We start from the raw sequence: 14309 nt of genomic DNA, 5'->3' as shown, positions 1-14309 counted from the left end.
GTCCCACATAGTAAAGTGCTATAGTTCTTTGGGTAGGCTCTTCCCTCCACCCCAACTTTTCCTTTTCTTTTTCCTTAAGGGAAAAAAAAAGGAAATTCTCAAACATATCAAGCCTACATCATGATTTCTGTACAGTAATCTTAAGCAATACCCTCTTGAAGTTTCTAGGAAGAAAGGAGTTAACCTCCTTAGCATTCTGAATTCAATGAGAACTAGCACACCACGCTTAGTATCAGAGATGATATTCCCAGAAATAAACTGTCCTTAAGGAATTTGGGGGGAGAAAAGTAACAGAAACAATTAAGTAAAATGTTTGGAAAAAAATAGCTCATCGTGGTGTAGCAAACTAATAACTCTAATGCACCTACTGTGGAGGCAATAAAGAAATAGAAAATTAAGGAACTAGAGGATATCTGATTAGCTTTAATTTCACATAATTTCCCCATTAGAGAAGCCTTAGGCATCCTGTGTGGTGTTAGCTTTAAATAGTATCTGAAAGGAAACGGACTGCAAAACTGGAATTCTCATCACTCCTCGTTGCGTCTAGAGGAGCAGTGTTACATTCTCTAGCATGAGGCTCTGCCTGTTCTCTTGTGCCAGTTCTGATACTCAGAAGACTCTTCTGGGCACCAAATTGACTAAAATATTAAAGAAAATCTTTTTTTTTTTTTTTTTTTAAGCTAGGGTTTCTTTTTTCCCCCTGATATTTTAATCAGTAGAATTAACTAATGGGAAGATCTGATGAACAGACCTAGCAGTCACAAGAGGAAGCCAATGCAGCAATGCGAATTCCCCTTTTGGGGCTGAAAAAGCTTAGGTTACTGGTGTTTCAGGGAACTGTATCATTACTGTGCAATGCTGAACACCTGTTTCATAACACAGTCCTTCCACATTTACCCTATGCCACCTGAAACGACAAGTGAGTGAATCCATTTAAGAGCTCACTGCTTTTGGGAGGTGCTCACGGGCCCTCCAGGGAATAATCAATCTCACTAAACCAGGAGGGGAAAAAAAAGAAAAAAAAAAAGGAAATTTGGCAGGCCCGCAGACCTGAGCAGCTTCCCTGCGCTGTGGGAGCTCTGCCAAGGGCCAGACTTGCCAGAGGCGGCCAGCAGCAGCTTGCTGACCCAGTACTCCCAGCCCATCCCATTGCACCCAGGCCTCTTGCAGCACGAGCCATCCCTCAGAGGCCAGAACCCTGCAGACCCCTTCCCAAGGCGTGCCAGCTTTCTAAAACACATCAGGATTGACGCCAGCCTCAGCTCTTAAGCCCACGCCAAGCAGAGAGCCTCTTGCACTGCCTGCACAGCTTCCTGCCCTCCACCCTGTTGCGGGCTGAGTGTTTCAGCAGCCGGGTGTGTGGGCTCCTCCGGGGCTGCAGGCTCGAGGGACTCGGCAGCACCTCCTGAAGAAAACACCAGTCAGGGCACACACGAGGGGGGCAGCCGCTGCTCCGAGGCCAAAAAGCCGGGCCCACGCAGGCGCTGGGGAGCAGCACGGCGGGAGGCCCTCGGACGGCCCAACATGGGAGCGGCGGAAGGGGCGACCGTTAAGGGGAACACGAGCGGCCGAGGCGGGGGCTCTCGCCGCTCCCCCCTAGTCCTCGCCCGGGCCCGCCAGGCGCGGGAGGCGCCGGGGGCTGCGGGGCGGAGCGGCGCCGGGGCCGACATGGCGCCGGGGCCGACATGGCGGCGCCGCCACTGACCTGCCGCCGCTCCGAGCTCTCCCCTCTCCGGGCGGCGCTTCCGGCGGCTCCGCAGCGGCGCGTCACGGCACCGCGCGCCTATGACGTCACACGGCGCACGCGCAGCGCGGCGCCTCCCGCGCGGGCCGCCACGCTTGGGGGGGGATGAGCGACGGGGGAGAGAGCCAATCACAGGGCGCCGCGGCGTTTGGCGGCTCAGGCGGGCAGCCAGTGGGCGGAGAAATCCGCAGCGAGCGTGAGCGGTGGTTGGCGTTGCCGGGAGAGGGCGGTGCGTTCCGGGGCTGTTGCTAGGCAGGGTAAGATGGCCGCTTTGGACAGGGTCAAGGTGCTGGTGCTGGGCGACTCCGGTGAGTGTCCCTGCCCCTCCCCCCACCAGCACGCGCCCCCACCCCGCTGACGGGCGGCGCATGCGCGGGGGGAGGGGGCGCTCCCCCCCCCCACCCGCCCTCAGTCTGCAGCCGGCCCGCGTGGCGGCCGTTGGGCAATGACCGTTGGCCGTTAACGGTCGCCTGGCGCGGCGGCCTGGGCTTGCGTTCGTCGCAAGCACGTCCTCTGATGGGTGTTGTGCTCTGCGTGTGTTTGCAGGTGTTGGCAAGTCTTCGCTGGTTCACCTCCTGTGCCAAAACCAGGTGCTGGGGAACCCATCTTGGACAGTGGGCTGCTCAGTGGATGTCCGAGTAGGTGATATTCCCATCTCTCTCTTTTTTTTTTTTTTTTTTTTTTCCCCCTCCTCTTCCTTTTGGTACACCGAAAGCAAAACAAGAGAACAACTGTGCCTCCATTGTGCTGGGCAGTACTGTTTGTTCCAAGCTCAGATCTCAACTGGCCTGATTCAGATTTTCGTTCTTCTAAGGGATGTAAGATAAGCACTGAACTCTAACCTTACATTTCAGAGTGAGAATTTCATCACTTTACTCCCCTGAAGGAAGTGTCTTTTACTGTTATATTTTTCCAAAAACTGTAATCCGTTAGAGCAAAACATGTCAAATAGATGCTGAGCATTTTTTTTTTGCAGGCAAATTGTGACTTTACAAGACTGCAATCTAAAAAAGCCACAATTCTTCCTGTTCATAAAGCCCCCTTACTGCAGTGAGCAGGAAAATGTGAGTTGTTGGGTGGCACATTTAAACCAAAGGATGCACAGCTTTAAATTAAACTTGCCTGAGAAACACTCAGTGCACAGCTGAATTGTCAGCTAAACATATTGGAGAACATGTTTTGCCATCTGTTTGAGAATATCTAGCATGACTGCAGGGATTGTTACTTCTGTTGCCATCTACTTGCAACAGAGCTTAGTACTACAAGAATGTGGGTTTACTTACCTGGTCCTTTCTGGCCTACCCACAGCTGTTGTGGGCTGGTGATAAATGCTTCCATCCTTCATTGTTGTAAGCTACATTCTTCCTAAAACATTTTGCCATATCCTGGGAGTGATTCTGGCCTATTGTGCATGAGTTTCAAGTAATGCCAAATTACATTTCCACAATTTTGGGAAAGGAACATTGCAATCCTTGACTCTGGAGCAAACCTACACAGCAACTCTTGAGAGGAAAGTTGATTCACTTGAGATGTAGAAGAGAATTTGGAGAGTAAAAAGATGTGATCAATCTGAATGTGACATAGTCCCTCCCTCCTAATATTCTCAACTATGCAATACTGACATGAGTTTTAACAACTGAAAAAAAAAAAAAAAAAACCAAAATCACAGCCTCATCTTTTCACCTGTTTTAGCAGCACCCTATTTCCAAGTACTCCATGAGTCATTAGGTTTGCTAATGTTTAAGGGGGAAGAAAGTTCCCTGATGATTCACCAAGCTTTATCTCTTGGCGGAGCTGCAGTGACACTGTCTGACTCAGTCCAGTCAGTCCTGATCTACTTGAAAGATTTGAAATGATGTCAATGTTAGAATCTACCAATTTCTCTCCAAATATAGTACTGCTTTCAGTGGAATACGTAAAAGATGTGTGGGTTAATACAAGGTGATGCAGTGATTGTGTATGGTCTAACTTTTCCATCAGATACATGACTACAAAGAAGGAACTCCAGAAGAGAAGACCTACTATATTGAGCTGTGGGATGTTGGAGGTTCAGTGGGAAGTGCCACTAGTGTGAAAAGTACCCGAGCAGTATTTTATAACTTGTTGAATGGTAAGTTTGCTTGGATTTTATCTCTTTTTATTGCTTTCTGCTACCACCTAACTCTGAAGTTTGGAGCAACATTCCTTGAGTTTGGTTCAACGGGGAGGTTTTGATTTGTAGACATAAGAGCTGGTCTCTTTTTTTCCAAGTCTAGTGTAATTTATATTTTCTTATCTATTCAGCTGCAAAACCTAGACCCGGAACAAGTTTACTGCCCATAAAGCATTTACATGGACTTTGAAGGCAACCCTGGCAAGTTTGAACAGGTCTCCCAGAAAATTGTAATAATCTGGTGATCATCTTGCCCTCTGCTAACTTAATTTGGCAGGAGATTTTTAATAATTGAGCATTGCAATTTGCTGTCAATGGAAAGAAAGATTTTAATGCCTTTGAAAGGATGGCATGCTTTCTTTTGAGCTCTGAGCTGTAGTAGTTTATCTTTAACGTTGAAATAGTTTATAAGAGATTATGAACATAATTAAAATGCAGTATCTCATTAGAGACTACCATCTAAATGCTATCAGTACCGTTCATTAGACATGCAAGGACAGTTCACTGAAAGTAAGTGAATACCAGGTTAATGACTGCTTTGGAAAATTTAGTCCCAGATGTTCTATTTGATTCCCATTTCATATTCATCATCATTTGAGCTCCTTTCAATTATGTGTTAAGCCATACAGTAAACATTTATGCTGCGATTATTTAGCTTTCTTTTTTTCTTGTTTTCACAGAGGAAAAATTTCAAATAGGTGCTTTACGTTTGTATTGTTCAACAAGAGCCCTCTATATAGTTGAGTTGAATTGTACCCTCAAAACAGAGGCCTGAAAGCAAGCTGCTTTGCTATATGTAAAAAGCGGATGATTTTTAGATACCAAGTCCACAGGATTCCAGTTTGCGCTGGAAATACCATAGAACAACAGGTTAGGAAATGAAGTTCTGAACTTCTGATTCTGACTGATAATAGACAAAATTTATGAAAATTGGGTTATTTTATTACCATTGCACAAAAGCTATTAGTCAGTTCACATTGGAAAATTGTGCTCTCTGGTAGTTAGTTGCCTCTCTTTGACCTGATGCAAGAAAAGGAGTGCGCTTCTCCTGCCTGACTATTTGTCCTTCCTGGGCTTGCAGTGATCTGAAAAGTTTGAGATGAGAAGGCAGCTGATGTTTGGTTACAGCAGCGTCTGCGCAGCCTGTCAGGGAGACCGGGCTGCTCAGGAGATTAGGTATCGTTCACTCTTGGTATGACTGCAGATCATCAGCTTTGCTGTGCTCGTGTCTGTGTTGTAGATGGTGATAGTCTGGGACGGTGAATAAGAAATAAGGCTGTGGTTTGCAGATTTTTATTTAGAAGGAACATTTCCTTCAGTAGTCACTGGTCCTGCCTGCTCTTTCTTGATGTTAACACTGTCTTTCCTGCTGTTCCAACTGCATGTATAGGTTTTCCCATAGAAGAGGTAAGGAACCTGACCAACCAAAAACCGAAATAGGGGGAGAGCCTGTTACTTAGGCAGAAGATGCCTGGAGGTGGAAAATATTTCTCAGAGGTTATGCAGCAGTGCCTCTGATTTTGCTGCCATAACCCAAGCTTACATATATAAGGTTTCCTCTTTCTGTACTGGATGTGGATACGAGGTTAGATTGCTCTTTTTTTTTTTTTTTTTCTGCTAGCATCAAGATAAATGCTCTTAAAGAGTGAAATGGTTGTGATATGTCGGGGAGATGCTCATTTTCTGGTAGAATTCTCAGAGGAGTCTCTCTACAGAATAATGTGGGGTGGTGGAGAATGTGGCAATGTGATTTGCTTTTAGTGTGTACAGTGGGTGGCATCGTTGGGAGCTAAGGTGAAGGATTAAATGAAATAAATTTTCTACACCTGTGGGCTGTGAAATGTGTGCTGAGAACAAATCCTGATAGGGATAAGAGGTATAACGCCATCCTATCCATGAATAAGTGATAGTTTAAAGCCTGGAGGAAGTGGGAGCGTTCCACAGGTGGCAGAAGGTGTGAGTAAATAGAAGATATTTGCTAGCAGGAGTTGATAATTGAGTTAGGAAGTCTGGTTATCAGAAGTGGGTGTCTGTTAACAGTACCGCTAAAAAGTTTGGCTGGCAATTTTCTTATCTCTGGATTTTACATTTTGAGAGCTCATAGTAATGAAAAAGGCTAGAAGCTTAATCCTAAATACATGGAATATTACTAGCTCATGTTCCTACCAGGCATTTGATGGACTGTGAAAGTTCATCAGAACCAATTTCCCTTTTGGATACCTCTGCAAGTACATTCCATCAGCTCTTGAAAATGCAGGAAGGTAATATGCTCTGTAATTCTTTCAAAACAACAAAAAGACAGCCTTTCTCTTTCTTCGATTGCATGACAAGGAAAGAATCATGTGTTTACCAGCTAGGTAGAACAGTAAAAGGCTCTGCTGTGCTAATACCATTCAGTATCATTAGGATTAGATTATTAGAGGATTAGAACAGACTCAGGGAATGCTTGCCAGCCTGTTAAAGATAAAAAACAAGGATGGATGTTCTTTTCCCCCTTTTTGGTATTTTTTCCCCTCATTTTTCTTTTGATAAGAAGCTTAAAAGCAAACAAACAAACAAAAAACTGTTGCATTTTGGTATTTTCACCTTAACTCATTCAATGTAGTTCAGCCAGTTGTATTTCCCTTCCATAGTTTCCAGGTACCTGGGAATCTGCAGATGCAGTTTTGCTCAGAAAGGGAAAACTGTGTATGGTGAAATAGCATCTTGCTGCCTACTCTTTTACTTTAGGGATAATTTTAGTGCATGATTTGACCAACAAGAAGTCATCGCAGAATCTGTATCGCTGGTCTTTGGAAGCCCTCAACAGGGATGTCGCTCCAACAGGGGTTCTAGTCACCAACGGGTGAGTGAAAAACATGTATGTGCTGTAAGACACAGTAATTCTAGGCTGTTGTGGAAATATTCATCCCTAAACTACTTGAAATCTACAGAAAATTAGACAAGAAGGGAAGAAAAAGAACAGGAGATATGAAAGAATCTGCTTAAAGATCATACTCATAATTGCCTTCCTATCATTTTATCAATGCTGCTGTATTTTCATGCTCCTGTTAATCAGATAAGCAGGGAGATTTTTCAGATCATCGATAAATCATGCACATGAGCAGTAATAGGTAAATAAACAGTAAATCTTGAAGAGGAAAAATCACAATTGTTTATCTGTTTATGCTGTTACACTAGTGTTTTTAAAGAAATGTGAAAAAGAAGAGGGGTTGCATTATATGTGCTGGAAGTTTCTTCATTTTTCTCCACATAAAGACTCTTCATGACTGTTATAATTTTTGAGAGCCTCACTTCTCTCAGTGGCAGATGCCTCGTCTGTCACAAATGCTGGACTAAGTTCTTGGTGTTAATTACTTTCTGTTAATCTTGCTATAGATAAAAACAGAAGACAAGTTAGCATATTTGTTGAGGGGAATGACTGGGTATTTTATTGCAATATCATTTATCTTATAAAAGGCTGTTTTTACTGATCATTCATATCTGGATCAAGACTTGTTGGAATTCAGTTTATACAGCCATCTTTGTTCTAATGAGGAAACAATATTTCACAGTAACAATTTGTTTCCTTGTCTGTCCTTAAAAATATTTGTAGGAGCTCTTGATATTCAGAGATGCGAGCTCCTTGATCTGTACCCTCTACCCACTAATACGGCCATCAAGCCATCCAGGATTGTATTTATCTTCTTCAACAGTGACTATGACCGTGAACAGTTTGCTGATAACCAGATTCCACTGCTGGTAATAGGAACTAAACTGGATCAAATCCCAGAAACTAAGCGGAATGAAGTTTTGACCAGAACGGCTTTCCTGGCTGAGGATTTCAATGCTGAAGAGATAAATTTGGTTAGTGTCTTTGCCACCAATGACATTTCTATTCTATGTAGCAATGATTCTGATTTTCTGATTAGGAAAATTGGGCTGCCAGACAATTTCTCAGAAATGCTGGATTTAGGCACATTTTGATTAACCTTTAGTCAAATAGTCCTTGTTTAATTGTTGATAGATCAGCTGATGTGAATTTAGAGTAGATGACTGGGAGTTCATTTTTCTGTTACCTGTTCTTTGATCTGACACAGATTATATTTGAATGAAATATCAAGACCCCATGTTATTTATTTCTGTAACATCTATGTGTGTGTGTGTGAATGCTTATATGCACACACAAGCTTGCATTCAGCCTGTAAAAATCGTGAGCTGATTGTGTAGCTAGCTGGTGAACAGAGGTAAATATGGAGACTGTAGCAGGAATCTTGAGTTTTTCAGGTTGCTTCACAGCAAAGGAACTGGCCTTTGCTCCAGTGCAAACAGTGTAACCTCCAGGCTAGGCTGGAGGTGCAGGACAGTGTTGAAAGATGCTATTTCTTCATCTTTCGAGAAAAATCAGTGTTATTCTGTAGGTCAGGCTTAATATCTGGCCAGGGTTATATCTGTATTAGCTGATGCTATACCTCTAAAACCATTTCCCTTCTGTTTTTTAGATATTTTTCTTTCTCATTTAGAATTCCAATCTTCAAAACACTTACTCTTTATCTAAATTTAAAAGACTAACATTTTGTTACTGCTTCCCAACCAGTTCTGTCCGCTTTTATTTACAAACCATTGTTTTTCTCTCAAATGAATATGAATCTGAAATTAGAACATATATGCTATATTTGCTTTAATTGATTGCATGTGTCAGAGAAAAGTATTGGTTTTCTTGTGAATGGCTTCCTTGTTTTGATTTCCTTGTGCTTGGTTGGTCTTTTTTTGTGCTCTAGGATTGCACCAATCCTCGTTATTTGGCTGCAGGCTCATCCAATGCTGTCAAGCTAAGCAGGTTTTTTGATAAGGTGAGTCAAGTCATTTAAGTTATATTTTACTGTTCTGTGTATTGAACCCTATCTGTGTTTTGAGCATAGAAAAAGAATTACCTATTTCTTTAACTTTCCACTTTTTGAGCTGATTCAAGGCAGGTATGGGAGGGCAAAGATGCCCTTGGAAATCTGATTCTTGATCCATGTAGAGTAGTGAAAAAAAGAATTCATGAGTTTGTAAAGGTACTGCATACAATTTTTGGAGTCCTTGGGCAGCCAGAAGATTCGCAGTGCGCTAAGATAGTAGTGTGGGGCATTATAAAGCTATGGTTAGCAGTGTTCCTAAGTAAAGCAGACCTCAGAAATGAAAATGTGTTACTCTCCTTTGTGCACAAAAAAGTCTATGTAGACCCACTGTGGAAGTGACAGAAGGAATGCTCTGGCTTAAGCTGCTTTTTATCCCCTGGACAAAGCGACCATAGTGAAGCAGAACACATTCCTGTAACAGATCATACTATAGAAAAGAGGAAATTAATCAGAAATCTCCTTTGGAGGAGGGAGCAGATAGTGCAGAGTGATGCAAATTACTTCTGATTCTTAGACTGACAGAAGTGCCTCCACAGGCATCCTTCAGCACAGGGAGTGGGTGGGTCATTCCTCAAGAGCAACTCGGGCTACCCTACGTCCCTGTGCATCTTCAGAACCACTGTAGTTGCTAAAGCACTTGCAGAATGCCTGAAGAAGGAGCTTTTGGTGGTGCTCAGAACCACTCTGTCTGCACAGAGGAGTGGAAATAACATTGACTCTTCAGTAAGAGATGCCGTAAATGTCACCTGCATTACTAAAGGGGGCTAAATACATTAAGAGCATAGAAATTGAGGATAACACTCTGCTTGAATAAGAATGCTGAATGTATCAACTCCTTTGACATGTTATAGCCCAGTGCTTGGAGCAGTAGGCCTGGAGCAGAAGACTTTGATTCTGATTCTTCTGCCCCCTGCCATTTAGTCATGAGCTTTAGTACTCTTGTGTGAAGTACTGTTTGGAGTCTGAGGTTAGGAATGTGGTGTCCCTGCTAAGATAATTTTCTAATTTTTTTTTTCCTCAGGTCATAGAGAAGAGATACTTTTTAAGAGATGGCACTCAGGTTTGTTATGTTTTCCTCCTTTTTTATTTTGTTTCTCCCAAGGTAATGTTACCTGGTGATAGTTTTGTTTAAAATAGGAGCTTCGTGTGACTTAAATGTTAATTCATGCTTGTAGTTGACTTTTTTAAACTGTGGAAGCCCAGCTGCTTTGCATGGACAGAAAAATGGCTGACTTTTGTCACTGAAATTGTTTGGCAGTGAAATAAATGAAAATGCTAATATAGTAGAGGTTGCACAGCTGAGATAAAAAAGAAACACAGTCTCTCTCTCTGATCTCGTAGCTTCAGTCTGATCAGGTACAGACTTAGGCCAGAGATGCTGCCTTGACAGTCAATCAAAAGGCTGTTTTCACAGCTGGATGTAGCATTTTATGTTTTCTGCAGGTGATTTTTGTAAAATAAGAGACTGGCAGAATGATACCAGCTGTGATTCATTGCTGGGTCATCAAATCACCTGGTTTCTTTTTTAGTGAAGAATGAGCAAAGTGACTCTCTTGGTTTGGACAGGTCACTTCAGCTCCTTTTCCCATCTACAGTCTGCCCTGCAGAGGATGGTCAGGTTCTGTTCAGCACAATTGCAAGGTGCCTGCAGATTACAGTGAATAGCATCTCTGAAATACAATCAGAAGTATAAATATAGCTGTGCTGAAAGTGCCTTAGGGAGAGTGGGGGAATAAAAATGAATTGGAGGTTACATAATGCTTACTTTTCATGAGGATTTTTTTTTTCTGCCATTTAAAAACAAATTTTGTCTTTCCCATTTCGGTTCTGCAAGATGCCTTTTTCTCCCCCATCCCACCTCCACATTCTAGGAGAAGGAAGTCTCACTTTCACGGAGATAATAGCTTAACACAAAAATCTGCTGATGTGCTGGCTGTCTTTGATTCATGGTGCACAGGTTTTATGTATTGGATCACTTTTAGTGACTAACCAGAGATCATATTCCTTAAAGCCATGTGCCAAAGATTACAGCCTGCTTATGACAGCCTGCTTATGACTTCTTTGATCTCCTTCACTGTCAGCAGCTAGAAAGCTTGAAATGGATCTTGGATAGTGGATAGTCACATTTAAAGTTACAAAATCCAAATGGTAACTGGAAATTCCAGTGTAACCTCTTAATGTTATTATTTGAAAATTTCCATTTAATATAAATTTTGTAAATGTGTTTTTGAGTATTCTACAATGGGTCTCTTCCATCATTTTTTGAGTCACTTTTATTATAGAATTCTTCAGTATGAGGGGAAGGATAAGCTCCAGATTGCTTGCAGTTATGGTATTAGTCAGATCTAACATAAATAATAATTCCTCTTAATTAGTGCCTTTAATATAAAAGTGCCGAAGGAGATACTATAAAAACTCTCTACTTTTGAGTTATAATGGTAACATTTTTCTCTTCTGAATTCCCAAGGCAATTTTGGTTAGACAAACTGTTGTGCGAAATTGCCTAGCTTTTCCCTAGGGATGCTAGCATTTGAGAGTCAAGCAAAATAATTCTTTGATGAATGTGTTGCATATCTGTTTGAGTCTGGGGCCCGAAAGCCTCAACAAAATTTCAAGTACAGAATTGGAATGCAGAAGCAGTTGAATTTGGAGGGAACCTGTAGAGATCAACTAGTCTCCCCTGGCCCCTTTCCAAGCAATATAGCTTTGTGCAGGTTGCCCAGGACCCTGTCAACACAGGTTTTAAATATCTCCATATCTCCAAGGATGGAGACTTTGCAACCTCTCTGGGCAACCTGTTGTAGTGCACTGTCACCCTCACAGTAAAGAAGTTTTTCCTTAGGTTCAGATGGAACTTACTGTGTTTCAGTTTGTGCCCAGTGCATCTCATCCTGTCGCTGGGCACCACTGAAAAGAGTCTGACCCCATCCTCTCTATTTATATATTTATTTATTTATATATTTATATAAATAAATAAATGAAATATTTATTTTTTAGTTTTTAATCAATATAGAAACTGTGGTTCTTCACCGTGCTTTCATTTTGGGTAAACTCTTTAGCTTTTTTGATTTGCTGGTCAAGTGTGTAACCTGAGCAGCCTACTTAGTATTATAAACTGCGTTCTCTTTCCACACGAGCCATATCTGCCCACATTTTCCTGGTTTTGGGCAATAGTTTGATATACAGTTGTTTGCTGACACTTTCCTCCTTGATACACTACTGTGTTTGCTATGAGAACATGGAATTGCTTTGGGGATGTGTTTACTCATTCTGTCATTTCTGCTTGTGTGTAGTTAGACATATAAATGTTACTTTTAGGCTGTAATCACATTGTTTTATGCTGCCACTGGTAGGATAGCCCTCTAATACCGTCTTAGAGATCATTCAGTCCCTGTTGTTTATTTGTGGGTGCACTGCATTGCAAATCTATTTGAAACAACATGAAGCCAGAGAAGTTTGTGGAGTAGACTTTCCTTGTAAGCACTGGCTCTCATAAGGAAAGCTGTGCCTGCACATAGGCTGCAAAGCCAGAAGTGATAATAATGCCTTGCACTGTTTGCAGTCCTTCTTCTTCTGGTAGTTTTCTTAAAGATTTTCACCAAGTGGTCTTTCAGCTACCAGTGAAAGGCTGCTGTCTTAAGGCAGGAGAGGTTAAGTCTCAACAGCAAGTATATATAGATATAGTAACACTGTTCTATAGTTTTAAAAGTAAGGGTGGGAGAGATTCTGCATGCAATTAAAATTGGCAGAAACAGGGACTTAGGGCAGAATTTGCCTGAGAAATTAAGGCTTTCATTGCAAGTAGGGAGCCCTGAAGCACAAACGATCCAGGCTCCGGGTTTATATCCCATTTAATAAATAGTGCTCCTGTAGGAACAAACTGAAGCGTTTCTTCAGTCCTCATTGAGGAGCCGACATGGAAGAGGAGGGCATGGCTGCAGTTGGCTTGGTAACAGGCACACTGATGAGGGCTGAAGGGAGCTCACGCTGATTCTGACGTGAAATCTTTTCCATCTTTAGATTCCTGGCTTCTCAGAAAGGAAGAGATTTGGAGGAGGAGCGATGAAGAGCCTTCATTATGACTGAGAATTAGTGGAAGATGGATTTTCTGTGTTTGTATCAACATTCCTGTTGGAAGCCTAAAGACAATAATGTTGGTGTCAGGCAGAATAAAACGAAGTCGCGCTTTGGCCAGGTAAACTGCTGGAGCAAACTTCTGCTGGAAAAGACCTGGGGAAGAATTTCCAAAATCTAACTTGAGATCAAGACTCATTCTTAGACTTGCAGGCCTCCTGGATATCTGGGAACTTTTGAGGGATGTGTGCAATAAATTCAGTATCTCCCACACTGCTGGGGGAAATGTTATCATGCACAGCATGTATATTTGATGTCTTTTTCTCAATTTTGGAACATTTATGAACAATCTTTGCAGTGAATTACATTAATCTTACCTACAGCAGAAAGATGATACTGAGTGGGCTTCTCATTTACAGTAAAGTGAAGGAAAAACAAGTGAATAAAATGTAAAGATGGATAAGGAATGATTTGAAAAATACAGAGTGCCACTATTAAAATATTGGTGTTGTCCCCCCTGGAACAAACTGTTCAGCTCTACTCAGAAGTCATAAAAGAAAAACATGCAGGAGATGAAAAAGATTTTGAAACCCAAAAAGTTATGAGTGGAAAACAAATAGTATTAATTCCACGGGTTTAATTACAATTGTTTACTTTGGAGAGGGCAGGGAAAAATCTCTCCAGGTACTCCCATTTCTCTTTCTTTGTACTTATATCAACTTAAAAGACAGTGCATTGAGAGTTGACAGGGAAAAGTATATTTTTATACTGTGGAACTCAGTGTGAACTCAGTGATCTTACTGAAACCAAGGGGTTAGTGGATTCAGAAAATGTGAAATCCAATTCAAGACCATCTGTTGTTGAATGGCTAGAAATGTAGAAGGGATGTAAAGCTCTGCAAAGTGCAGGAACCAAGCAAGCTTGCTTAGAAGGAACGAGCTGTGATAGGGCAGTTTCCTTCACACCTCTAGTGCTAAAGATGTAGCAGACTTGACAAACAGGCCTGCTGTTCTGCCCTGCTCTGCCAGCTGTTGTTTTTCTACATATCCCAGGCTCTGTATCATTTCTCACCTCGCCAGAACTATAAGGAGGGGTAAAAGCCCAATTCCTGGCAGTTACTTCTTTCCACTTCTTTCCATTTTCTTCCTCCTAGTTACTTCTAATGATTAAAGCCTCTGGCAGAGGCTAACTACAGGCAAGAGTTAGATATAAATACAAATTAATAATAAATGGGAGTAGAGGAGAATAAATGCTGCCGTAGAAATGGCATTGAGCTGAGTTCCGCAGTCTCCAGATTGCATCTGCCTGCAGCTCTTCTCTAGCAGCTGCCTGGAATTAAATGGGAAACTGCCTATTGCCACTAATCAGGCACAAAAAAATGACAGCTAGGTGCACTAGTCAGACTTATTCAAAATAAAAATATGAATACTTTGCTTTTCTTCAGGCTATTTCCCAA

The 14309-nt window shown here is 42.0% G+C and overlaps 2 protein-coding genes across 2 annotated transcripts in view; one reads left to right on the top strand and one right to left on the bottom strand.

The window, feature by feature from the left end:
* Window positions 1-1758, bottom strand: part of GTF2E1 (general transcription factor IIE subunit 1) — a 44233-nt gene extending 42475 nt beyond the window's left edge. The window contains exon 1 of the mRNA XM_026050378.1: window positions 1706-1758. The gene's annotated coding sequence lies outside the window, so the exon portion shown is untranslated. The remainder of the gene's footprint in view (window positions 1-1705) is intronic.
* A 235-nt stretch (window positions 1759-1993) lies between these two features.
* On the top strand, window positions 1994-13211 carry RABL3 (RAB, member of RAS oncogene family like 3). The gene is made up of 8 exons (XM_026050362.1): window positions 1994-2052; window positions 2291-2382; window positions 3725-3854; window positions 6627-6741; window positions 7592-7742; window positions 8657-8728; window positions 9801-9839; window positions 12800-13211. Exons 1-8 carry the CDS (start codon window positions 2007-2009, stop codon window positions 12863-12865), a joined length of 711 nt encoding a protein of 236 aa, XP_025906147.1. The 5' UTR covers window positions 1994-2006; the 3' UTR covers window positions 12866-13211.
* Window positions 13212-14309: the final 1098 nt, after the last annotated feature.

Source organism: Nothoprocta perdicaria, unplaced genomic scaffold, assembly GCF_003342845.1.
Source record: "Nothoprocta perdicaria isolate Ctin4 unplaced genomic scaffold, notPer1 scaffold_68, whole genome shotgun sequence".
NCBI lineage: Eukaryota > Metazoa > Chordata > Aves > Tinamiformes > Tinamidae > Nothoprocta > Nothoprocta perdicaria.
The sequence above is the reverse complement of the archived record's forward strand: the minus strand, read 5'-3'. Positions and strand labels throughout refer to the sequence as shown.